Genomic DNA, 25,433 nt, shown 5'->3' with positions numbered 1-25,433 from the left:
TTGTATTGTGTTTGCATATATGTTGTATATATACATATATATTTTATTTTATATTTTTCTTTGTATACTTCTTGTATACATCTATATCTTTCATCCCTGTTTTTTATATATATATATTTTTTTTTTATTCTCGTGTGTTTAGTTTATTGGTGCTGCTACTGCTACGACAAATTTCCCCTTGGGGATTAATAAAGTATTTATCTATCTATCTATCTATCTATCTATGTCATGTCATCAAGTTCTCTGAGTAGTTACTGTAGTTGTGTTTCCCCGTTAGCCGCCCACTATGAATAGATCATAGAAACAGAAGCATTTGCGTTCCCCGAGAGGAGAGGAGGACGTCAGGTCCATGGAGAGCTACTTCCCTCCTTCAGCCCTCCATCATCCGACCAGCGGCGGTCCTCACCTCCCGACGACACTCGGCATGTCGGAGCGCTTTGCATATTAGGTGTGGGGGTGGGGGGGGCATAGTAGAGGAAGATGGGAACCGACAACGGCTCCTGCCTGCTCGTCGCCGGGGGGGGGGGGGGGGGCCTAATCTCCGGCCTCCGTTTATCTCGTCATTACAATCAGACGGAGGCGCTCCAAGAAGAGCAGAATGTGTAATTACGCTCAAATCTCCTGTGACTAAGAACCGGAGGATGAGGAGTTCAGATCTGTCAGCTCACGTCTCATCATCAGGTGATCTGTCCTCCGCTCTGCGGACACGTTTCACTGTGAATCGGGGGGGGGGGGGGGGGTATGGCAGCAGCATTGTGTCAGTGTTGGAAGCTGGAGATGATTCACCTGTCTGGCCACGAGCTAATCAAACACTGAAACACAGAGTTGAACTACAACCGTACACATTAACGCTCGGCTAATGCTGCCAACACTGCTAATGCTGCTAACACTGCTAATGGTGCTAATGCTGCTAACACTGCTAATGGTGCTAACACTGCTAATGGTGCAGAACGCTGCTAATGGTGCTAATGCTGCTAATGGTGCTAATGGTGCAGAAACTAAGTCAAGGACAACTTCCACTTTTCTTATGACCGTGTTTCTGCGTCTGCTCGGCGCCAGATAGAAAGAACCATTCCCCCAAATGTCAGGCCGAGCTCGGCGAGTAAATAACTACATTGACACTGACAGCTGGATCTGAATGTTGAGCGTTGACCTCCAACGTCTCCCAGAGAAGAATGGCTGGTGGGAGAAATGGAGGAGAATAGAACACACAGCCAGCCGACCGGAGGGAACGCGGCTAAAGCGAGCGTCTGGAACTATACGGGGAGCGTCGACTGTGGACAACAACTTGTTTATTTATTGTACTTTTTTATGCTCTCCTCACAGTTTCGAGAAGACGGCCGGCCAGACGCTCAAGACCGATGAGAGGACAGCGGCGGACCTCAGGATGGACCCCAGGGTGGACCTCAGGTTGGACCCCAGGCTGGACCTCAGGTTCGACCCCAGGGTGGACCTCAGGGTGGACGGCGGCATTAAAGGGAAAAGACGCAAACACCACGGCCACCGCCAAGCCCGGAGGTGAGTCCAACATGTCAGAAACTTGTATTGTTGATGTGCTGAAATATTTTGTGGTGATGAATGTTTATTTATATTTTCTTATATTTCAGGTGCTGATGATAAAAGCACTTGTAAACGCTCCTTCAGGTCCTGACTCAGGACACAGAGCTAGTCTCTATACTCTGATGTAAAGATTCTTATTAGATTCTCTGTATTTATCTTATCTGGTTCGGCCAAAGCGGAGAAAAGAAAAAAACCGCGGCGTGAGGAATTTTTCCACGCGGCGTCATTCAGAATCATCTTTTCACCGGCGCATTCAGTTAAAAGTCTTCTTCGCACGCGGAAAATTTAGTTGTTTTGTGTTTCCGAAGTGGGAAACAAACTATTTCAACAAAATATTTCAACAAAATATTTCAACAAAATATTTCAACAAAATATTTTAACAAAATATTTATTACAAATATATGATAAAATATATTATAAACAAATTGTTCATTTGTTGTTAAACCCTCAATAATACGACACCTCAAAGCGAAATATGTCAAACAGGACCGGAGCCAGATCTGAGGCACAGGACAGGATCATAAACATGAATCACTGATCCTCAATGTTTTCTTTTTATTTAACGGCGAGCGCCTCAGAACAAGTCAAAGACTTCTGTTGGAAAAATAAAGCTCCGGGAGAAAGATTTATTGTGTTTGTGCTTGAAACTGAGAGTTTCTCTTTTTCTCTCTCTCTCTCTCTCTCTCTCTCTCTCCTTCTGTTCTGTGAGCTACAGTTACACCGTAGAGCAGGTATTCCTAAAGACTGGGTCGGGACCCGCAGGTGGGCCGCGAGGGACGTTGTCTGGGTCGCCAAAATACATTTGCGGAATTTCTTCCAAAGTCGTACTTAAAAAATAAAATGAGGGGGAGCCTGGATGTTCGTATTGACCTGGTTGCAGCTACTTAAAACATTGAATCCAATATGAAAGTTATTTTACTAATGAAAGAATACAAAACTCCATCTCGAGTTATTTATTTTCTCTAGTTATATAAAACATTTTACACGTTTTCAGTAACACGAGGTGCAGAAAACGAGTTGTGATACATTCAAAATGGCAGATTTTCAAGATTTTTAAAAAACGTTTGCTTTTCTCTCGAGCCTTAATAAATATTGTTTAAAAACAACTCCCGCCACCAAGCAGCTACACACCTTGTGTCTCATCATAGTCTTAAGAGCAATTAATCAGATTAATAAAGGTCAATTATAGAGCGGAAAAAAAGGGGAAAAAGAAGCATTACAACTGCTCCAGGGGGAGAAAACTATGACAAGAAATGTATAAATACACACACACACACATATATACTGTTTGACTGTACAATAATACACTCAATGTACTGTATATACCAAGATAATCAGAGAATATAGTATTTGTTAGGAAGGGTTTTGAGATGAGTTTTAAAAGAGAGACAGTGTTGTTGGCTATAAGCCAATAATGAATGTGTGAGAATAATGCGTTAGTGTTTATTCATCTCCACTAATGAGGTGAAGTCATTTAAAGTCTTTGTCTCGGTGACTAAGCTCAGAGAAGAACTGTCCTCGGCCGAGCGACGCGTTTCTTCTCTGGACTCTTATCTTGTAATTGGTCGACGGCCCGATTCCCCCCCGAACCTATGACGTGGAACCTGAAGCTTCTGATGGCGCCGCTCTATGATCAGTTTGCTGGAGTTTTATTTTTAACAAAGTGGATGTTACAAAAGCTGCTTAACTTGAGAAAAGAAACCCTGGGATGACTTTTATTTTAATTTTATTCGGTTTCATTTGAGTGTCGAGATGTTCAAACAGACCAGTCTGCAGCTCCTAAACTACGGAGGACGGGTCACGTGCAGAGAAGAATTTATTTTTTATTTAATTATTAATTTAATTTAGAATTTATTTCTTACATGTAATTATTGCACATTTTTGGAGCCATTTTCTTTTTAATAAAAAAAGGAAAGAAATCAGATTTTCGCCTTAAAATTAAATAAAATAGCAACGTAAAGTATAGCTTTGTACCGTCACCCCTCACCACTTTTTTAAGTCCTTTTTAAAAACCCTGAAGCCTCAAAACTATTCAGGACTGATTTAGAGAATATATATACATATATATTCATATATATACATATATGTATATATATGTATATATATGAATATATATATATTTATACATGACATCACCTGTAGGCTCACACAGCTCCGTGACTTTCACCTCTACGTCTGAAGGACTTCCGCAAAATTTGCATATGATCTACTCTGTTTTGCGAAGGCACCTTAGGAGAGGAGGCAGAGACATCAGACACCCGACATGGGCCACACACACACAGACACACACACACAAACAGGCCAGTACCAGTACCCTCCCCACACTGTGTGCACCTTAGATTCTAAAAGTGCAGATATTGGAATTCAGAAGCCGTAACTCTTCACATCGTATATGAAATATATGTTTAATAAATCATAAAGCGTCCCCGTCTCTCCTCACAGCGCCTCCTTCGACAAGGAGCTCTCCCCTCGGCCGAAGAGGAAGAAGAAGAAGAAGAAGAATAGAAAGTCTGAGCGGAAAAGGAAAAGGTCAGTCCGGAGGTCAGTCCGGCCCCCCCCGGCATACATGTGGACGCCTCTGTGGATGAGATGACCGCCAGGTGAAGCTCACCTCTGCTCTCCTTCAGGTCTCCATCCTTCAGCCTGTCGCCGCTGAGGAAGAAGAAGAAGAAGAAGAAGAAGAGGAAGAAGAGTGCCAAGAAAAGCAAGCGGCACAGGTAAAACTCGCCGCCGCGACGTTAACTCAGCCACATGAGATTATTATCATCAGGGGAGGAAATATTAATATATAATATTAATATAAATATATAATATAAATGTATAATATAAATTTATAATATAAATATAGAATATAAATGTATAATATTAATATATCATATTAATATATCATATTAATATATAATATAAATGTATAATATACATATATAATATACATATATAATATAAATATATCATATAAATGTTTCGTCTCTTCCAGGTTCACCTCCAAAAAGTCAAAACACAGGTATGTGTGTTCGAAGATATAGCAGCATTGTCGTGTGTGTGTCTGTGCTTGTGTGTGTGTGTGTGTGTGTGTCTGTCTGTGTGTGTGTGTGTGTCTGTCTGTGTGTGTGTATGTCTGTGTGTGTGTCTGTCTGTATGTGTGTGTGTGTATGTCTGTGTGTGTATGTCTGTGTGTGTGTGTCTGTGTGTGTGTGTCTGTGTGTGTGTGTGTCTGTGTGTGTGTCTGTCTGTGTCTGTGTGTGTGTGTGTGTGGCCTTAACCACCCTCCTCTCATCCCTCTCTTCCTCTCATCCCTCTGTTCCTCTCGTCACTCAGCAGCTCGTCCAGTTTAAAACAGAAGAGGAAGTATGAGCGCAAACACAAGAAAAGGTCAGTGTGCTGCAGGGAGAATCAATGTCTCATCCTCCACTTCCTCACTCACCTCCTCTTCTTCCCCCTGTCGCCGATGAAGAAGAGAGAGAGAGAGAGAGAGAACATCCTCTCATGTTGAGGGCCCGATGGCTGAATGCAGAAACAAGCAGACTTCTTCTTCTTCTTCGTCTTCTTCTTCGTCTTCTTCTTCTTCTTTGTTTTCTTCGTCATCTTCTTCTTCTTTATCTTCGTTTTCATCTTCTTCTTTTTTTTTCCCTGATGCGCAAAGATAAAACCCTCCGAAAGAGAAGCAGGAGAACAGATTGAACGCTCGAGCCGCAGAGAGAGAGAAAAAAAGAGATAAAGGGGTGAAAGAGGGCGAGAGAAACCAATTCCATGTTCTTGCAAAACATTTTACAATCTGGACTCTTTGGGGCTGAACGTCGTCTGTGAGAGTCTCTCCTCTCTCTCTTTGAGGTCCTCATCCCTCCATCGCTCCTCTCATACTCTCTTCCGGAGAGCTCTCCTGTCAATCCATCAAACTTTCACTTCAGACTGAAGGTCCAGAGAGTACACAACATTAAAATAAGATAGAATACAAATAAAATCACAAGTGAAATACTTAGAACTAGACCTATGATGCTTTATGAATAGACATCTGTACAGTGTCTCCACATGCTAAACTAAACTGGTATACGAAACTTTATATTTAATAAAACCATGATGATCATTTCATTTTCATAAACACGACAGATACATTTACACATAAGGTTTATTCATGTCTCTCAAACATAAACATATTGGAAACAAACAAGATAAATATATTTATAGTTCAGTGGTTATCAACGTGAAGACGCTCCAGGGGCTACGGCAGATTTACTACAGCTATTTTTTTAAATTAGCATTCATTAAAAAATATAAGATAGGGAAGTTCATGAACAAAATTTGTATATAGATATTTATATATTATATATATATATATAATTATGTCTAAATAAATGTTTAAATCACATACCATTCCTTTTTTTTTCAACCAAAAATGATTTAGGCTGGTTAAAAAATGTCCCAAAAAAAGTCACAAGGAGGTACATCACTGAAAAAAGGTTCAAAAGTAAAAAAAAAGTTACGTTCAAGGTCGGGATAAATAGAAAAAAGCGGGAACATTTTTAAAAGAGCGGGAAAAATAAAAAAGTGCGGGAAATAGGAAAGAGCGTGTAAAAATAGAACAGAGTGGGAACAAACAGAAAAGAGAAAATAAAAGTTAGAGCAGCAAGTACTCACATTTGAGATGCTGGACTTGGTACTTAAATGACATCATTGATAAACTACAACACGTTACTTCCTTTCAATGGATTCATCGTCACGCTCTCGGCTCCTTATCCACTCGTGTCCTCTCTCCTCATCTCCTCCATCAGTTCTCGGACTCACTCTCGGCGGAGGCGACGCTATCGGAGGTCAGAGACGGACAGTTTGTCTTACCAATCTGCTGCAGAGGACAGGTAGGATGCCCCCCCCCCCCCCCCACACACACACACACACACCATCTTCTCTTAGTCCTTTCCGTTATCTTAACAGCTCGAGGTGTCTGCAGACTTCCTGGTCACACCACATGATGACTGATAAGGCAGAGGTGACTTCATGATCCCTTATCGCGGCTTCACAGGAAGTACCCCCCCCCCCCCATATTCACTCCACAGATCGAAGAACTCAATTATAAGGACACATTGCAAGTTTCTGAAAGGATGAAGGAATGTTGTTTTTCTCGGGGGTTTTTATGGATTTTACTGTAACCATTTTTTTTCTCCCCGGAGCTCCGACAGGCAATTAATCCTGAGATAAATCGTGAAATCATGAAATCATGAAATCATTGATCGCCTGCTGAATGCAAAGTGTTGCTTGTTTAATGGGAGCGGTGTCCTTAAAGAGCTCAGTTAGTGAGAAGTCTCCCACATGGCCTCTGGATGCCGGGTCCATATTCCTGATGTCCATGTGGCCAGATGTGCTACTGCAAGTGTGTCAACTAGTATGGCAACACCTGTGGACAAACACTCTTTATTCTTCCTGTTGATGCCGCGTGGTGAACAACAAATGTGCGTAGAAATCAGGTGGAAAGATTGTTGAGATACATTGTGATTATTATTATTATCTTTATTTAAAAAGGGACCATGTACAGTTAAAACTTAGTCGTAATAGTATTAAAGTAATAAAAAGCATTAAAAGTAAGTAATACATATTATTAAAAGTAAGTAATAAAATCAGTGAAACTAAGTAAGGAGCCATAATGATGCATTCGTGGTCCGTTCAGATGAAATTAGTCTTCAGTGTTTTTCCTCCATTACCTTTTCAACTTGAGCGCTTTCCTCTATGACACCGAGGGTTTAATTATTCTGACGTTACATTTACTTCAGAACTTTGTCTGTTGTGTATTTTTTCCCAGCAGGCACCTGGGTCGCTCTATGGGGCGCCCGCTACTCGGAGACCCGGAGTCCAGCGGCGTTGACACGGAGTGGAGACCTGCAACCAAGTCAGGCTATAAAATGGCCCCAAAATATGGCTCCGCCCACTCCACCGCCACCGTAAGTCCACTTCAGGACCGGCTCAGTCACGGCAGCCGGGTTTGAAACCGCGTTCTTCTTCTTTTAGCTCGTTAGTAAAAACTAATTGCAATTCCACATCCGGGTATTATCTTCAATCAAAATACAGGATTCAAATTTTTGTTGTTGCCATGAGTCATCTAAACCCGTTTAGCTGTTTATTCTCTAATGTATGGAAACTGTTCGTGTCTTGACTCTGAGCTCATTTCATACATTCTTTATATCACAGTTATTCTGTTGGTTCTGTAGAAGAGAGAGAACTTATGGAAAAACAAAAACATGGAGACTCCCCCACTACAATAATGGTACCGATGCAAAAAAGACACATTATCTACAGTATATATCTATTTATATATATATATATATGATAAATGCCCGTTCACTAAAAGTGTAATATATACAGGACTGTCTCAGAAAATTAGAATATTGTGATAAAGTTCTTTATTTTCTGTAATGCAATTAAAAAATTATTAAATATTAAAAGAATAAAAGGCTTGCAATATTTCAGTTGATTTGTAATGAATCCAGAATGCATGACATTTTTGTTTTTTTAATTGCATTACAGAAAATAAAGAACTTTATCACAATATTCTAATTTTCTGAGACAGTCCTGTATATATATATACATATATATAGAAATGTATATATATATTTATATATTGTATATATGAAAATTCCTGTTCACTAGAGGTAAAAGAAATACATATATATTTATATATTAATATATAAATATACTGTATATATTTTTATATTTATATATATATATATCATAACATTATCTATATTATATCACATTTTAAAAGCAAATTGGTCCTCCGGTTGAGAAATATAGTGACACATTCAATAACCCACTAGATGTTTATAGTCCTTCATCAGAGGATATGTGTTTGTTACGTGTCGGTTTTTAATGAATATTGAGTTCCAATATGTTTGATTAATTATTTCAACACACTGTGCATTGCCACTGTGATTACAATTAGGGAAATAAAACAGGAATTGAAGCACTCGGTCAAATTTTCAATGCAACTTTTTTGATCTGAGGCATTTCAATTTGTGCCGAGTATAAATATATATATATATTTAATTTTTTTTCTTTTTTTCTTTTCTTGCGTAACTCTAGTACTATCTCGCTATGGAGATTTTAGTTATTCTTGCCTGTGATTGGAGACATTTCGTCGTTAAATGAGCTGCTGTAAATCGGTGGACGAACACATTTCATTCATTTTCCTTCAAAATAAAAGCCTCCCTTATTATCTTCCTCCTCGCAGTATTAGTCGACTTGTTCTCGTGAAGAATAACCACCAACAAAGCTCCGCTATAATACATTGTTATACATATTTAACACACTATTTTCTATTAGTTCTTCACAACTAAAGTCCTCCTTTATTTTGATATTCAGAAACGGCAACATCTTGAAATTTGGGCTTTTCAAAAGTGTAATGGCGGCCTCTGGCCCTCAGGCTCTCTACCTTCCTTATGTATTAATATCTGTTTGGGATCAAGAGTGATCACTTAGATTGATTATGGATTTTAAAAATTATTTTCTTGTCATATTAAATACTAAATAAAATACTAAAACACAGAAAAGCAGCTCAGAAAATGTTTGTAAATGCTAAAAGAAAAAAAAATATTAACTTTGTTAGATTTATGTAGATGAGACTCTTCTCCTGGAGATGTTTTTATATTACAATTTTACAAAATGCAGTCTTTCTGGAGCCAGAAGTGGGATATATATATATATATATATATAATTTTTATTTTTTATTTTTTAAATACGTCCTTTTCCCTTCCACTCCTAGTTGGCGACTTGGAGCTGTTTGTTGCAGGTTGATTTATTTCTTTTTTTAAGTGATGTTCTCCCAGAGAGCCTAAAAGAGCATAAATACATTTAATGTCCTTCAACTCTTTGTCTCCAGCTTATTGGAGCGTGCGCCGTAATTAATTTCTCTCCAGTGATCATTAAATTAGGCTAATTGCGCAGAGAAATTATTTTTTAATCACACACCACAGGCTTTTAATTGAAATTCAATAAATGAATCCATATATCGAGTCGTGCATTCAATATATTAACATCAGGAGGAGGAAGGTCACGGTTATTAACCGCTGTTTTATTCTTTTATTATTATTATTTGGGGTTTGGTCACTTATTAAGTATTGCAGAATTATCTGTTGTTTAATATTTCTTCCCCTCCTCCCTCAAAAAAAGCAATCCATAAAGGGAAAGGTAGGTATATAAAAAATATAACCTGAGTCTGGTTGATTAACCTTTCTTGTAAAAATATCAGCGATGAATTTATTGTGTGGTGGATTCATGAGAAACGTTGCGGCAGACATGATTTATCTGAATGTCGTCAAAAAACATTGGAGAATGTCCCTGATTTTATTTTTGTCCAATAAGTTGATTATTTTTTACTTCTGGGGTTCGATGAGAAGCGGCAAAGACGAGCAGAGACTAGATCTCCCACCAGGGGGCGCCGGTCTGCAGACTAGATGATGGTGACGCACTGTGTGGCGGTCCTGTTCCCTCCTTATTCATTAATATCTCTTAGGGATCAAGAGTTATGGACTTTTTAAATATGTTCTCGCCATATTGAATCCGAAATAAGATGTAATAAACAGAAAAGCAGCTCAGAAAATATTTGAAAAAATGTTTTACCTTTCTTAGACCAGAAATGTAAGTCGAAAGTCGGAAGGGGGGGGGGTTTAGACTAGATGATGGGGAGACCTCAGGGATGACCGACAGGATGAACTGTCGTCCTGAAAGTAAAAAGATATTATCATTTCGACTGAATAAGCCAACTAAGTAGAGTCGGCCATCTTGTTTCCCCCCCATAGAGTCTCCGGTGTTGTAGGAACTCTGCCTCGGGGTTTGCAGAGAGGGGGTAATTGTCTTTTTCTTGCTATTCACGACTCTAACGATGCACTTATGTTGCCCGCTCTTCCCCTTTTTCTTACACCTTACCTACTTAAGGAGGAAATCTCGATTGGTAAGTCGATGCTCTCCCAGATTCAGGCAAAGCAAATGATTGACTTCTTCTTGACGGGAGCGGGAGCACAACCCGCCGCTCTGAGGGCTCTTAGTCGCTCTGAGGGATCTCTGTGTCTCCTGTTTCATTCTCCTGAACACCCATCCTGTGATGCTCCATGTTCTTACACCAGGGGGCTATTGTTTTCTCTTTCCTCTCCAGGTAGAGCCGCTAGATCTCAGCTTCTCGTTCTCCTTCTGCTCTTTAGTTCTTTCCTTTCATGTAGAATAGTGTTTTAAGCTCTTTTAATATCAATTTGTTTCTTCTTACGATTTAAGTTTGAGTTTAGGCTTTTCTTTTCAGGGGGTGGGATCAATCGCATGCTTTAATAAATAAAATGTGCATGATTTCTTTATCTTTAAGCATTTTTATTCTGTCCCGAGAAAAGAAAGGGAGAATAAATCCTCCTCTGAGTTCAAAGGGTAAAGATGCGTTCACAGCCGATGAGCCGGAGTCGTTTTATCCACTCGCGTTTTGGTTTTTAAGCCGACGCCCATTTCGTCTGTTTTGCAGATTTTGTCCTCGGAAGTCGGGAAAGGCTCTCGCCGTTTTTCTGGCGGCAACGAAGCCACGCGTGATTACGATTCAGGCAACGACACGTCGTCGCCGCCGTCGTCCAGCAAAACCGGCGTGTTCCGGCCGAGCGGCGCCGCCGCCGACGAGAGGAACCGCAGCGGCGGCGGCGTTGAGCGTCTGGCCTCGCCGGAGAAGCTCAGGTTCCCCGACAGAGATGACGCCTCTGACTCGGGAAACTCCGTCACCAGCTACGACTCGCTCTGCGAGCCGGAGGACGGCCCGCTCGGAGGAAACGGCGACAGGTAACTTAAATAAATATATTGATCTGATGCGTGAACGTCTCAGAGCTTCATCGCTCAAACGCAGTGAAAATTGTGTCGGTCGCAGAGGGCCGGTGACCTTGGGGTGTCGGGTCAATGTCGCGAGGTCACCAAAGACTTCCAGGTGTTCCCAGAGGAGGAGAAAGTCGTCCGGAAGGCGAAAGAAAACACGGCCGTCCAGCAGCCGGAGCCGGAGCCGGAGCCGGAGCCGGTCATCGGGTAGCTCCAGATACTCTGGCCGCTACTCTCGAAGCCTGTCGCCGTCATCCTGCAAGTGGGTTCACCGCGCCGATGTTTATATCACTGATATCCAATAATAGCCGGGTTATGATATATAAGCTTATACTTTTTAAAAATGTGAATGTGTTGAAATAATCTCAACAACTGTCAAACGGATTGTCAAAGAGATCCTGAGAATAACGAAGCGTGGAAATAGCACATCGATATTTTAAGGGCATTTTTCGGCTTTTTCTCTCCACGTCTTAACTTTAGGAAACAAAAGCACTTTAAGAAATGTTCAAATAAATCAGTAAACTCAGAAGACACGGAGCAAAATGATGTCACCAAAATATAAACCACGGTTCATGAGTCTGGAAACAGAAGAAGAGAAACACACTCCTGCCATCGGGCTACATTTCAAAGGAAGTTGTATCAGCTGTCATTTCGCCGGATAACGGTTCGTTATTTTCCCCGCCCCGCCAGCTCGTACTCGCGCTCGCCAAGAAGTTCGTCGGCGGCTCCGAGGCGGCGCGGCAGCCTGAGCTCCAGAGGAAGCTGCTCCGACAGGTGAGACCGCGGGGAACACGTCTCGAGGAGGCGTCGACGCCAATGGCGTTAAATTTACCTCTTTGTTGTGTTTTTCCCGTCAGACTCCGAGACAGAAGGAGAACGACCGGCTCCGGGCCGACAGGCGTGACGCGTGGACACAAGGTCGGCGGCAAGAGGCCGAGAAGGAGATCCTACTCGCCGATGAAGAAGAGGAGGAGAGACTCGCCGAGCCATCTGGAGGCACGGCGGATCACCAGGTAACGCCCCTCCCCCCTCTCCCCCCCTTTGACAGCTGGTCGCTCACTTCCTTTGAGGAGGATGCTGAAGAGAGGACCACGACAGTGACATTGAAGGAATGAAGTGGTCATGTGACACGTGGCTCAAGTGTTGCAGCCTCGCTCTACTTCCTGTCTCACACCTCTTGCTCTCTCCACAGCGCCAGGAAGCGGCCCATCCCTTACTTCCGGCCCAGCCCGTCGTCCAGCAGCCGCTCCACCAGCGCGTCGTCCTGGAGCAGCATCTTCACCCGCAGCCGCAGCCGCAGCAACTCCTCCTACCGGAGCTACAGCCGCAGCTCGTCCTGGAACTCCATCTTCGGGGCTCGCAGCCGAAGTCGCAGCCGGAGTCGCAGTCGGAGTCGTGGCTCGATGCGCAAACGGCACAACACCCGCCGTTAGGTTTTTTTTTTTAACGGAAAGCTGGCGGGCCGCGGCGTGGATGTACAGTCTGGACTTCTTTTTTACGAGCGGCTCGGGGTGAAAGGAATATCTTCAGTGCTCGATCTCGTCTCAACGGGGAGAACAAACGTGTTTTGAGAAATGAACCGACGGAGAGTAAATGTCAAGTTCATTTATCCTCCGATCGAAGTGGAAAGGATTGAAACGTCAGTCCGTGTTACGCAACCTTTGAGCCTTCCGAGTCCTCGCGGGAACAAACACGTTTTTATTTTTTTACCCTCCATATTTATTGTTTATTTATTTATTCATTGTTCGTCGTCCTTCTCGGCGGTCGGCGGTCTTTCTATGCAACAGCGCCAATGTAGTTGTGAAGACGCTGCTGTGGTTTACGTTTAGTTTGATGTTATTTGGGGTTTTCCTCACATCTCACATGTCGACCTCAACGCGGAGGCAGATGTTCAACACCAGCACAAAAAATAAAGAGTTTGACCTTTTAGTTTTTTGGGTGCTTTGACATTTTGGGAAACATGTTGCTGTCCTGAGAGAGTTGGAGGACTGAAACCACTCTCATATACGTGTGTTCAATATGAAGCTCAGTTAGCTTAGCATAACCACTTGAAACCAGCTGGCTCCTGCAGGAGGGAAAGGGGGACACGGGAGAACCCAGACTGTGCATAATAGATTTTTTTTACATTTTCTGAAGGGATAGTACCGCTTTCGTCCACAGGGGCCGCCATAAACCACATTAACGTTCCCTGTAGTGACTTTAAGTGTTAAAATGACACGTTGTGATTACGGAAGTTTTTCTCAGCAGACAGAAAGTCATTCTGGAAACCTCATGACGGAAAACGAGATATGAAACGTAATATTGGGAGTTTCTTGTCCGTATGCTAAGCTAGGCTAAACAGCTGCTAATCGAAACTTTATCAAAGTGTCAAAGCGGTTGAAAATAAGTTCATTTCCAGGAGGCTTTGCCTGCAGAGTTTAAATTGTGCTAAAGGAATATTAAACCATATATTTAGAAGTTATATTTCTCAATCACTTAAAATCCATCATCCTCCCTGTCACCGATCCAGGCCCGACGGACTCTTTGCTCTCAACACACTCATTTTGATTTCCCCCTGAATGTTGACGAAATTGGACGAGTGAGGCGGAAGTAACGCAAGAAGAAGAGGAGAGGAAGAGATCATCCAGCTGCACCGTGGAGGGTTCATGCCGTCGATGAACTTTTATAGATCGGGCTCCGGGGAACAAAGTTTACATCCGTTGTTGTGCAGAGTCATTTTTGAAGATGTGATTACTGTGGAGTAAATATCTACATCTGCGTTGTATATATTGTACAATTCTAATTATTTAAATGTACAGAATGTGGTTTGGGCCTTGTGGATGTTATAAATGTGGATAAGCTAGTGGACCGAGGGGGAGGAGACTAAAGGCCCCTCGACGGACTCGAGATGTCTCTGCGCTAAAGATTCCTCTTTCCGATTATCAAGTCTTCTGTTATCGTAAAACATAAATATATATACAAATAAATCCCAATAACAAGGTCATAAAGCGAAAGTGAGTGTCAGTGTTTAATAATTCATAAGCGAAGCAGCGTAATGTTTACAGGCTGCCACCCTGTAATACCGCGTGTCGCCTGAAGAGGGGATAAAAAAACAACACTTCTCCTTTTACTGCGTGTTTGTGTTTGTGTGTGTGTAGAATTATCTGTATATGAAATCATGTCCTGAATAAAAAAAATCGTCTTGTTTTAGTCCAGAACACGCTTCTTGAAACACGACCCCCCCCCCCCCCCCATCCCTTGTTTATCCGTATACTGTGACATCATCAGTGCGTTTGACCCATAACATTATTCTGCTATTAAAAAGCCAGTGAGTCACCAAGAGAGGAGGAGGAGCAGGATGAGGAGGAGGAGGAGGAGGAGGAGGAGGAGGGGAGGAGAAGGAGGGGGAGGAGGATGGCGCTCCAGCTCCATGTGGACACTAATTTAAGTGAGGGGGGGGGGGGGGGGGTGCTGCGGTCAGCTGTTGCCCCTGCGCTTCAAAAAAAGAATCCACAACAGGTCACGTCATCTGACTTGACCCCTTGACCCCCTACTGAAGCTAATAAACAGCTGAGGGGGGAGGGGGGGGGGTCTCCTGCAGGACTCTTTTCTTTTTTTGGACTTCTAGAGGCGGATATTTTTTGCTCCTCCAGGCCCTCCCAGGAGGACTCGTGGTCTTGTGAAATCCCGGTCCCGTTATAAAAACCCCAGACCAGGAGAGGCTTCACGTGCTCGTGTTAACGGGAAACAGGCCGCGTCACACGGGCTGGTGTCGGTGACCGCGTCACGCGCAACACCGGATAGATAGCGCAGATTAAAGTGATTATATAGTTATTTCATTAGTTTTTACAAAGTCTCAGTTCGGGTGTTCTGGTCCAGCAGAACTTGGAAGTGGTCCAGAACTCTGTGGGCATGGCCGAGGGAGACTTCTACACGATGGGGAGCCGCCAGCGGTTCCCCCGGGACCCGTTCGCGGAGTCTCCGTTCAGGGACCAGCTCGGCTCCCGGTTCATGGAGGACGAGTTCGGGATCCCGGCGTTCCCCGACGACCTGGCGATGGACTGGCCCGGCTGGGCTCGGCCCGGTCGGCTCGGTACGCGCCTCAGCACGTCGCCGTTCGGCGGCGGAGGTCTGCGCGCCGCCGCCGGGTTCCCGTCGCGGCAGTCCGCGGCCGGAGGCCCCGCGGTGTACACCAGCCGGTACGGAGAGCCCTCCTCCCGGAGCTCCCCCACCGGCGGCACCGGGGCCACCGGGGGGGAACCGTGGAAGGTCTGCGTGAATGTCCACAGCTTCACACCGGAAGAGCTCACCATCAAGACCCGGGACGGATTTGTAGACGTGTCCGGTGAGTCTGGAAGACCACTTATATTCATATTATATAACTTTAAACCACTTATACTAATATTATATAAGTGATTAATGAGTTTAAACCACTTATATTCATATTATATAAGTTATTAATGAGGATCTTACTTGATATCTGGAGGTGGAAGTGAACCCAGCTGGTACTTTGACCTCTGTGACATCATCAGGTCAGTTTTATTGAACACAACATCAAATGCCTTTTTTTAAATGATGATGTCATCGTGCAAAAACATCATCAGGATGAAAATAATAGACATAACACAAGATTACACACTTTAAAAAGGGCAAACATGCTTGTGAAAAATACCTAAAAAACTAATTAAAGGTGCAGCGCGACCTCAGGATGGAGGAATATTACATCATGTGTTTTTAAAGGTGTAGTTCTGAGGACTCCAGCTCTATGAATATTTATATTTGGATGAGTAATATTGTCTCTGGCTGTGTGGGAATATGAATAAAAACATATATACATCTGAATTAGGAAGATTTTAAAAATTGCAAATTCAAAATAATTGAACATCTGCATTTATATTTATAATATAAACAGAATAAATCGTTGTTTTAATTTAGGGAATGTGGACTCTTGACCTCCAATATTTCAAAAAAACCTCCCATCCCTTCAATATATTTACCATTTTCCCTCCACATTTAAGACAATATCTTAAACAACCGTCACGGGAGACATACAACTTGCTCAAGAGCAGCGGTCCAGCCAATCAGAAGCCAAAGCCCTCTCTCTCTCTGAGGGTCTCCCACCTGACCGGACCACAGGGCCTCACAATGAGTCTTCATATGGAAGCTAAACACTCTCTTTTCTTTGGGGGGGGGGACCCTCATGTTGGCAGGCGGACCCTGAAGCCCCGGACACCTGTTTCAGATTCCTGGAGAATGGGTCCCTGGGTCCGCCCGGCGAGGGGCTCGATTTAGATTTCAGGCCGAGGGCCCGTGACAACAGGCTGGACGCCCGGGGGCCGTGTTCTGGAGACGGGTCTCTTTCACCCCCGCCGGTCCCTCTTGTCTCCCGGTGTCCACACAGTCACGCTCAGTCACGGGACACTAAGTTACAGGACATGACTTGGTGGAGACGGATGGATTGAGGGGGGGGGGACAGCAGGCTCCCTGAGTTTTTAATAAACACGTCGTTGGCATGCCAGCTGGGTCATTCAATCAGCGCCATGTTGGGCCTGCTGGGGACTCGACCCCCCGGTCTAAAAGAGTGACACACGGGGTGATGCACCGAGCGTGCCGGAGGCGCTCGGCACGCGGAGGAGCGAAGAAGCTTCCAGAAGAACTCGATGTTCTCTTCGGCTCGAGCTAATCCAGCTAAACGGATATCGGGTCCCTGTAGCATCACAGCACTGGGCCAAGAGCATTGTTAAATATGTGGGATTCTAAGAAAAGAAAAAAAATATATATATGTATATATATATATATGTACTGTATATATATATAATACATATATATAATATATATATATGTATATATACAGATAATAATACAAATAATAATAAATATAATATGTTAAAAAATATATATAATATTTTGTTAAAACAATTAATGATGACGTGAGTTCCATGAAAAAGTAAAAAATAACTATGGACTAAAGTATTGAAGTATTTTCTCGGTGAAGCGTTCCCGGCCCGTCGGCCATCTTCCCTCCCAGAACATTCGATATGACGAGTTTCACACGGAGCTTCTGGAATTTGGCGTCTCTGTCGTAAGAATTTTTTTTTAAACGAATCCGAGGCGCCGCCCGGTGGGACCAGACCTCCATCGTTCATGAACTGGGAAATAATAATGTCACATGACTTCACCGGTGAACTCAGCTCAGGCCTCTGCGGCACCGTGAGGGGTAGAAGGCAGCGGACGGTGGAGCCCGGAGTGTGTGTTTATGTGTGTGTGTGAGGGGGGGAGGGGTGTGTGATATTTAGCAGCCCCAGAGCAGCTGCTGGAGTCGACGTCCCGTAAGCCGAGCCAGAGGGAGGTGTTTCATCATGTCATGTTCATATTCATGTTCATACTCATGTTCATATTCATGTTCAATCCCCCAGTGGCTCCAAAAGCATAAAAACCCAAACCACCAACACTGGCTGAGCAATGGGAAACAAAATTATGTTTGTGTTGTGTTTTACACGTTACGAAGCTCATCGATGCATTTTACATCGTCACTATATATGTATATATATTATATATATATATATTTATATAAATATACATTTTGATATGTATATATAAATATATATTTATATATATTTATATATATATATAGTGCATATGATGTTATTTGACTCTATTTACTCTCCACTCACTCACTCATTTATTTCATGTGTTTTTTAAAACAGGAAAACACGAAGAGAAACAGGAAGAGGGAGGCATCGTCACAAAGAACTTCACAAAGAAGATACAGTGAGTAATAACTCTTACACGCACCATGTTTAGGATCATATATTTAAGATAGCAGTTTTATTTCTTAAATGCATATTAATATTATTCAGAAGACAATCCCTTTTCTAACCAGCGACTCACAAAGGAAACTAGTCGACACGTCTTCAGATTAAATGGTTAAAAGAAGAAAAAGATGATTGATTGATTTTGTAGGTTTGTTTCTCGGTCACATTAACTCCCTCATTGGCTTCATTTAGAGAAAGAATATTCTAACTTTTAAAAAAAACACTTTTTCATAATAATATATGGAACAACTTTTGAAAAGCTCTTTGTCTATTTTTTAACGTGTTTGTTTACTGAATACAAAAAGCCCGGAAGACTTTAAAAACGTTTTTATGGAGAATTGTTGAAGGAAAACTTCACCAACAAAATGAGTAAATGATATACAGGTCATTAGTATATCATTCACACGCCCAGTGCGTGATAACATTGTTTTTCTCACGTGTCTTCATGGCGACCAGAGTATTAAAAAAGAAAACAGTTTGGTCAGACTGTTTATGCCGAAGTATTCTGATGAATTAGACCTTAAAATATAGTTTTTCTTTATAAATTAAAGGTAACACAGGGAGAGTAATGTACATTGTACAACTGTCACGTTGTAACTGAAGTATTACTTTACATATAAGATCAATACAGAGCATCACTTCCAACGACATCCCGCGCGTTTGTGTGTGTGTGTGTGTGTGTGTGTGTTTGCACTGCTATCAAAGTGAGGACCATCATGGGTTATTAACCGTTGGAGTGCGGACCGAAATGCAAAGTGAGGACATTTTGGCCGGTCCTTACTTTTTGGTGTTAGACGATACTGTTTGGGTTTGAACTGAGGTGTGTGTGTGTGTGTGTGTTTATTGATTGGGCAGCAAGAGGAGTTCAGACGGCCGTGTTTCTAACCCGCTGGTGCGGCTCGCTGTCTCTCCAGTCCGGTCTAACTTCCTGTCGGCTAATTAGGAAGAAGTTGGGCTTATCACACAATCCTGGTCATTGGAAAGCTCTCAGCTCAGAAAAACATGCAATCAATGACTGACTATATCTATATATAGGGGGTTCTGGTGGGGGAGGGGTCATATGTATAAATAACTGACCTAGATACTCTTAAAGCTCAGAGACTCGTCCTAGTCTGTTTCTTTTTTTGTGATCACATTTTTTATAAATTTTATTTTCTTGATATGCATATGAGAAAAAGAAAGATTGTGCAGACTGACATAGATGCACAGGCATATGATCATTTTTAATAAAATGCAGATATTTCCTCTGGATGGTTTAATAAAGGAGATAAACTATGAGATAATGTGAAGAGAATCCTTTATTAGGCCCACGAAGACACATCAGTACTTTTATAAATAAGTGATCAAACAGTAAAAAAGTGAACCGTAAAAACTAACAAATAAAAGATATAAGCGGTCGAATGCGTGAAGCTTTATATGGATGCGTCTCAGAATATATCTTATAAGTTTTAGTTCTACGATAAACTAGTTTGACCTTCAAATGAACGCAACAAGGACATGTGGATACTAGCGGGGGGGAGGAGGGGGGGGGCGGATTAAAGTGTTCATTTCAGAACGCATTGACAGAATACACTCGTAATTCGGGGGTCCAAGGGTGAACTCTGTTAAACATGAAATGTGTCACTTATTAACCAAATATATAGTTTGTTAAATCAGTTCAGAGGGTGAACACACACTCTTGTCTCGGTTCTGTCCCTGCATCTAGGTGGGAGTTGGTGTGTGTGTGTGTGGGGGGGGGGGGTGAGGGGTATTGGACATTGTTTGGCTGCTGTACAGAATCGATGTGTGAGATAAAATGTGCGCTCGCCTCGAGGTAAACAAACCCCCGAGCCGGAAAGATAAGGGTCCCATGTTAACGGGACGGCTGAGGGATTCCACGTGATCAAAACTTTGCTTCGCACCGATTGGCTCCTGAAGGATGTATTGGTGGGGGGGGGTAGGGGCTATCATTGAGGTTTTTTTTTTCATCAATATATAGACTGGTGGCGACCGCAGTGCAGTACGTGTGTATGCTAAAAAAAAATATGTTTACGTCAGGTGCCTATATATATATATATATTAGGGCTGTCAATCGATTAAAAAAAATTAACTAATTAATCGCACATTTTGAAACTCATTAATCGCGATTACAAGTTTTTTTTTCTTCTAAAGACTAAATCTTCTAAATCAGCGGTCCCCAACCTTTTTTGAGCCACGGACCAGATCCGTGTCAGAAATTATTTTCACGGACCGGCAATATAAATGACTTAATAAATAAGACGTCATACAATTATACGAATGGCATAAAGTGCCAAAACTACAACTCATCATTACGCCGAGTGTGAGCCGTGCGCTTGTTTACCTGCAACGAGCCGCTAATGGAGACGGCGACACAGACGTGTGATTGGTCCGCTGCTCCGAACCGAGTTCTGGTCGCTGTCATTAGAACACCGGCAGAGTTGTTGTGTGAAATGTCCCTTAAGGCCACCGTCATTTGCATCTCGAACACATTTTCTTCTAGCTCGGACGGGCTCGATTCACCGGGTGGGTTTGTTTACAAATGGGTTGCAGGTCTATTCTTTTGCAGTCGGGTCTTTTGTGGTTGGAGTACCGCTCAAACTCTTTTAAAAGCCTCTTCCACCCGGTCAACGTCTGAAACATGTAGAATATTCCGCTGTTCACTCGCCCACACAGCAGCGACTTTATCGGCCAACTTGAAAACAGTTGTCATTTCCCTGAAGTGACAGAATTCATTGAGCAGGTTGAATATGTTTTAAGATTCTTTGTCACAGAAATGTGCCGCCAGCAGAGGGTTCGGCGCGTGAGACTCGCCTGCAGCGATAAATCCGAACTTTAAGACTCCTGAACGCGGCTCAGACGTACACACGGGTATCCGGTCCTTTTTCAAAATAATATATTTTTCCGACTGATTCTTTTTTTAAAACAGCGTGTATTTTAGACACTTGTTTAATTGTATTCTTTTTTAAAGACAAAACTTCACACAGCTGTGTTTTCAAAGAGGCTCCTACCTATAAAGTGCCAGTGAGGTATTTAATATCGTGGATGATAAATTGTTTCTTCAGTGAAACATCAGATTAGTAAACAAAGGTGTATTAGAGACCCCATTGGTCCTGTCATCTTTAACACTGAACAGCAGCAGAACCAGTGGCCTTGGTAAACTGACACATATGTCATGTTAACCCTCTGGAGGCTGGGCTCATTTTCTCGATTTTACAAAAAAATGTAAATTCACCTTTTAACCCTTGTGTTGCCTTAGGGTCATTTTGACCCGAATCAATATTACACCCTCCCCCCGCCTTAGGATTAATTTGACCCCATTCAATGTTTAATGTCGGTGTTCTTTCGGTAGTCAACAAACAAACATAAAGTGCCTCACACTTAAACTTGGAAAACAATATTAATTCTAATAATTTTCTGGAGGTTTTAATTGCTGGCGTCAAATTGAACCCAAAGGGTAAAATATGTTAGTAAATATAAAGGTAACAGGAGGGTGAAACATTGAATCGGGTCAAAATGACCCAAAGGCGGGGGGAGGGTGTAATATTGATTCGGGTCAAAATGACCCTAAGGCAACACAAGGGTTAAAGGCCTTTGCATGTGACACATCCCAGTGTTTCCCCCACCATTCTATCAGGGTGAGGCCCCGCCCCCCTGTAATGTTCTCTATCGCGCCAGATTACAGCAGAAGTAATGTAAGGTTATTTTCTTCAAGACGTCTTTGTTCTTTTATTAAACTAAACGTCTGTTGTTGGTCGTCTCTACAGCAGCATGTCATTCTGTCTCGACGTGTCGTTCACTCTTCTCGGCTCTCCGTCCCGCGCGCCGCAGAGCTCCATGCCGGCGTGTCTGCGCGCGCATCGGGGCGGAGCAACAACAAAAGTCACCTGCACCTTCCGCCCCGCGTCACCGACACGTCGCCCTCTGCTTCTCTGTGAATATCGAGGAGCAGACGGGAGGAAGGAGGCGGACTGCCGAGGTTTGACACTCAGAGGAGTGCAACAACTTCAACGACACCGGAAGTAAACAAAGTTGCGTTAATTGCGTTAAAATATTTTAGTGCGTTAATCGCGGCCAAATTAATCACATAGATTAACGCGTTAACGCTGACAGCCCTAATATAATGACAGCTTAAGAAAACTCAAATATCCTATCTCTAAATATTAGAATATCATGAAAAAGTATACTAGTAGGGTATTAAACAAATCACTTGAATTGTGACAAACACTCAGCTGTTATAAATCTTTTTACTTGGTCTGAGGAAATATTAAAATTTTATGAGATAGGATTTTATTCTAATTTTCTGAGACAGTCCTGTATATATACATATATATGTATATATGTATATACAACATATATACATGTTGCACATTAGATTAAATATATTAGTTTGTATATAATAGCAATATATAATTATATTTTAAGTTAATTTAACATTTTTAATAAATAAAGTTGCAATAATCAGCATGTTTGTCAACTAGCTTTAACATTTAGCTTGTAGCACTAGCTACAGGCTACGCTAGCCTGCCTGTAGGACTCGTAGTCCTTTTACAGTATTATAATATGATATTTAAGTTTTGTAATTTTTTTAATTGACACGTATTACGTTACACAGTAGATTCAATAGATTTGCATAAGTTATCATGAAGGAGAACTATGAGGAGCAGAGCCAATGCTCGTGTCTTGATATATATTATATATATGTCCCCCCCCCCCCCATCTCCTCCACATACCTGACCTCCTTTGTCTTTGGAATAACGTTTAGACATGTTCATGGAGCTACTTCCTGCTACTTTTATTGTTTTTTAGCGTTGAGTTTTATCGGCTTTGTTCCCTCCGGCCACGAAGGTTTATGTTCTTGGTTCCCGATGTTTTCATTAAAAACGAGGAAGAACCCATAAAACCTGTGGAGACGATCAGATTCACGAGGGGCAGACACAGTTGGACTTATCTTATGTGTGCACATTGCCAGACACCAGACACCACCGGGCCTCGGCACAGGTCTGGTTAGGCTCGACCTAAATAACAACTTCCTCCATCTTTGTTTTGGTTATTGCCTTTCTCCCACCTATTACACCCCTCGCCATTTGAGGAGGTGTAGGGCCTCTATTTGATTATCGTGCGATGGTTCTGGAGGAAGTTGTTGTTGTTGTTGTTGTTGTGTGGGTGTGTGATATTTAGCCTGACTTGACGCCTCTTGTCTGCTTCTGTGTGATGAGGTCTTTGGTCCCTCTGGACTTATTTCCTCAGGAGGAGGAGGAGGGTCCTCTGTGACTACACAGTGTGAGTCACGGCCGCCTGGTGTTTACATGAACTCCCAGAGACACTCGGCCACTCGCGGCGAAAAAACCACGATGCCCATATTTGGTCATCGCTGGCTGGATGGAGAACAGAGTTGTCCTCGAAGTCTGTGCATTGGCCATTTGGAGGATTTTCATTCCTCGGGTGAGGTGTATTATTTTGAAAAACAAACTTTGAAATCAACGCGATACTTTAAGAGCAGCATCGTTTGATGATGTAACAACGGCCAACTGAAATTAAATATTTTAAAGTTGAATTGTAATTAATGGAAAATGGAGGAAAACAATTATAATAATGAAAATGATGGCTTTTAATTTTCTGTATCCATGTAAAGGTTTTAACAATTGAGTAATAATTAACAAAATATGTATTTATATATATGTATTTATATATATTATAAGTAATAATTAAAATAAAACTTATTTATATTTATATACTGTATATATTCACATATATATATATTATAAGTAATAATCAAAACATATTTATTCATATATTTATATGTATATATATAAGTAATAATCAAAGCATATTTATTTTTTATATATTTATATACAAAGATATATATATATTATTTTTCATATATATGTATTATAAGTAATAATTAAAACATATTTATTTAAATATATTTATATACATATATATATATATATAAAGCTTATGAAGTAATATTAAGAGGACGTATTGAGAGGAGGAAAGCAAGGAGTTGGGGATGGAAAAATAAGTTTAATGTGAAGAAGAATGATGATGAATATCATTGTTCTGGGGGGGGGGGGGGGGGGGCAGACACTCTCGCTAATTGGAAAATCTGGTTTATTTTTTGCCCTCACACCTGGAGCCTGTGTGTGTGTGTGTGTGTGTGTGTGTGTGTGTGTGTGTGTGTGTGTGTGTGTGTGTGTGTGTGTGTGTGTGTGTGTGTGTGTGTGTGTGTGTGTGTGTGTGTGTGTGTGTGTGTGTGTGTGTGTGTGTGTGTGTGATGAGTACCGGATGATAATTTTTTTATAACTGTCAATAATCCAAGCCAAATTATTATGATGTAATAATTATTGTTATAAACAACGTCTCTAATGGAGGGAAACGACCTCCGAGCAGAAAGTGAACTGTTCACCCCGCTCGTGCTTTTCAAACACAGCAAGTAAACTTCTGCCGCTTTAAGCATCTTGACCTCTGACCTCTGACCTCTCCTTCCAGGATCCCGCTCGACGTGGACCCCGTGACCGTCTTTGCCTCGCTGTCTCCGGAGGGCGTCCTCATCATCGAGGCTCGCCAGACGCCTCCGTACTACCTCTTCAGTCACGAGGGCTCCCCGCCGGGCGGAGACGCCCCGGAGGCCGAGGCCCCCCCTCAGGCCCCGGAGACCCCCGTAGTCTAACCCCCCCCCCCCCACATCACCACCCTGCACTACTGACGATGGGTCTGATAGGACATGTGTGTAAAGTCCTGTTTGAGGTCACAAAGAAAATATTTTAATCTATATATTTGGCCTCGTCGCCTTAATCTAATCCAGGCGTCTCGTCTCTTTCACGTCAACATGAAATTGAAAAGTCCAAAAGAACCCAAAATGTTGAATGTTTTTTCCTCTTTTATAGCAGAATGATCAGAGAGCTGCTGGTGGACATGATTATTGTTGTATTGACTCCATGTCCACCGGCCCTCTCTGTGGTGAACACATATCTTCAGGACTGCAGTGATGTTTTATTTTTATTTTGTATTTCTTGTCTTGTGCAGCTTTAATATTCTATAAAGTTTATATCCTGATGATTATTATGGGCTATTGGGCCGCCGATGCATTTGAAGTCTCAGCGTTCTCACTGACAATAAAGGTTCATACGTCATATTTATAATTTTGTTAACATCCAATTCATTAAGTGGACTTTTTTAAATTTATTTTTATGTGATTTATTTGGTTTAAAAAGAAAATGGAGACAATGTGCCTTTTAATTCCCTTGAGTGACAGAA

The 25,433-nt window shown here is 42.1% G+C and overlaps 3 protein-coding genes across 3 annotated transcripts; all 3 read left to right on the top strand.

Moving 5' to 3' along the window:
* The first annotated feature begins 1,138 nt into the window (after positions 1 to 1,138).
* Positions 1,139 to 7,535, top strand: LOC130196082 (serine/arginine repetitive matrix protein 4-like). The gene is made up of 8 exons (XM_056417946.1): positions 1,139 to 1,182; positions 1,327 to 1,518; positions 4,003 to 4,089; positions 4,188 to 4,277; positions 4,538 to 4,564; positions 4,879 to 4,932; positions 6,330 to 6,413; positions 7,355 to 7,535. Exons 1-8 carry the CDS (start codon positions 1,139 to 1,141, stop codon positions 7,533 to 7,535), a joined length of 759 nt encoding a protein of 252 aa, XP_056273921.1.
* A 2,794-nt stretch (positions 7,536 to 10,329) lies between these two features.
* Positions 10,330 to 14,560, top strand: srrm4 (serine/arginine repetitive matrix 4). The gene is made up of 6 exons (XM_056419815.1): positions 10,330 to 10,495; positions 11,048 to 11,352; positions 11,438 to 11,644; positions 12,073 to 12,156; positions 12,240 to 12,395; positions 12,575 to 14,560. Exons 1-6 carry the CDS (start codon positions 10,427 to 10,429, stop codon positions 12,813 to 12,815), a joined length of 1,062 nt encoding a protein of 353 aa, XP_056275790.1. The 5' UTR covers positions 10,330 to 10,426; the 3' UTR covers positions 12,816 to 14,560.
* Positions 14,561 to 14,946: 386 nt separating this feature from the next.
* hspb8 (heat shock protein b8) lies at positions 14,947 to 24,855 on the top strand. Its single transcript, XM_056419752.1, has 3 exons — positions 14,947 to 15,706; positions 18,069 to 18,132; positions 24,666 to 24,855. Exons 1-3 carry the CDS (start codon positions 15,274 to 15,276, stop codon positions 24,844 to 24,846), a joined length of 678 nt encoding a protein of 225 aa, XP_056275727.1. The 5' UTR covers positions 14,947 to 15,273; the 3' UTR covers positions 24,847 to 24,855.
* Positions 24,856 to 25,433: the final 578 nt, after the last annotated feature.

The sequence above is a fragment of the Pseudoliparis swirei genome, chromosome 7, assembly GCF_029220125.1.
Source record: "Pseudoliparis swirei isolate HS2019 ecotype Mariana Trench chromosome 7, NWPU_hadal_v1, whole genome shotgun sequence".
NCBI classification, from domain to species: Eukaryota; Metazoa; Chordata; class Actinopteri; order Perciformes; family Liparidae; genus Pseudoliparis; species Pseudoliparis swirei.
The sequence above is the reverse complement of the archived record's forward strand: the minus strand, read 5'-3'. Positions and strand labels throughout refer to the sequence as shown.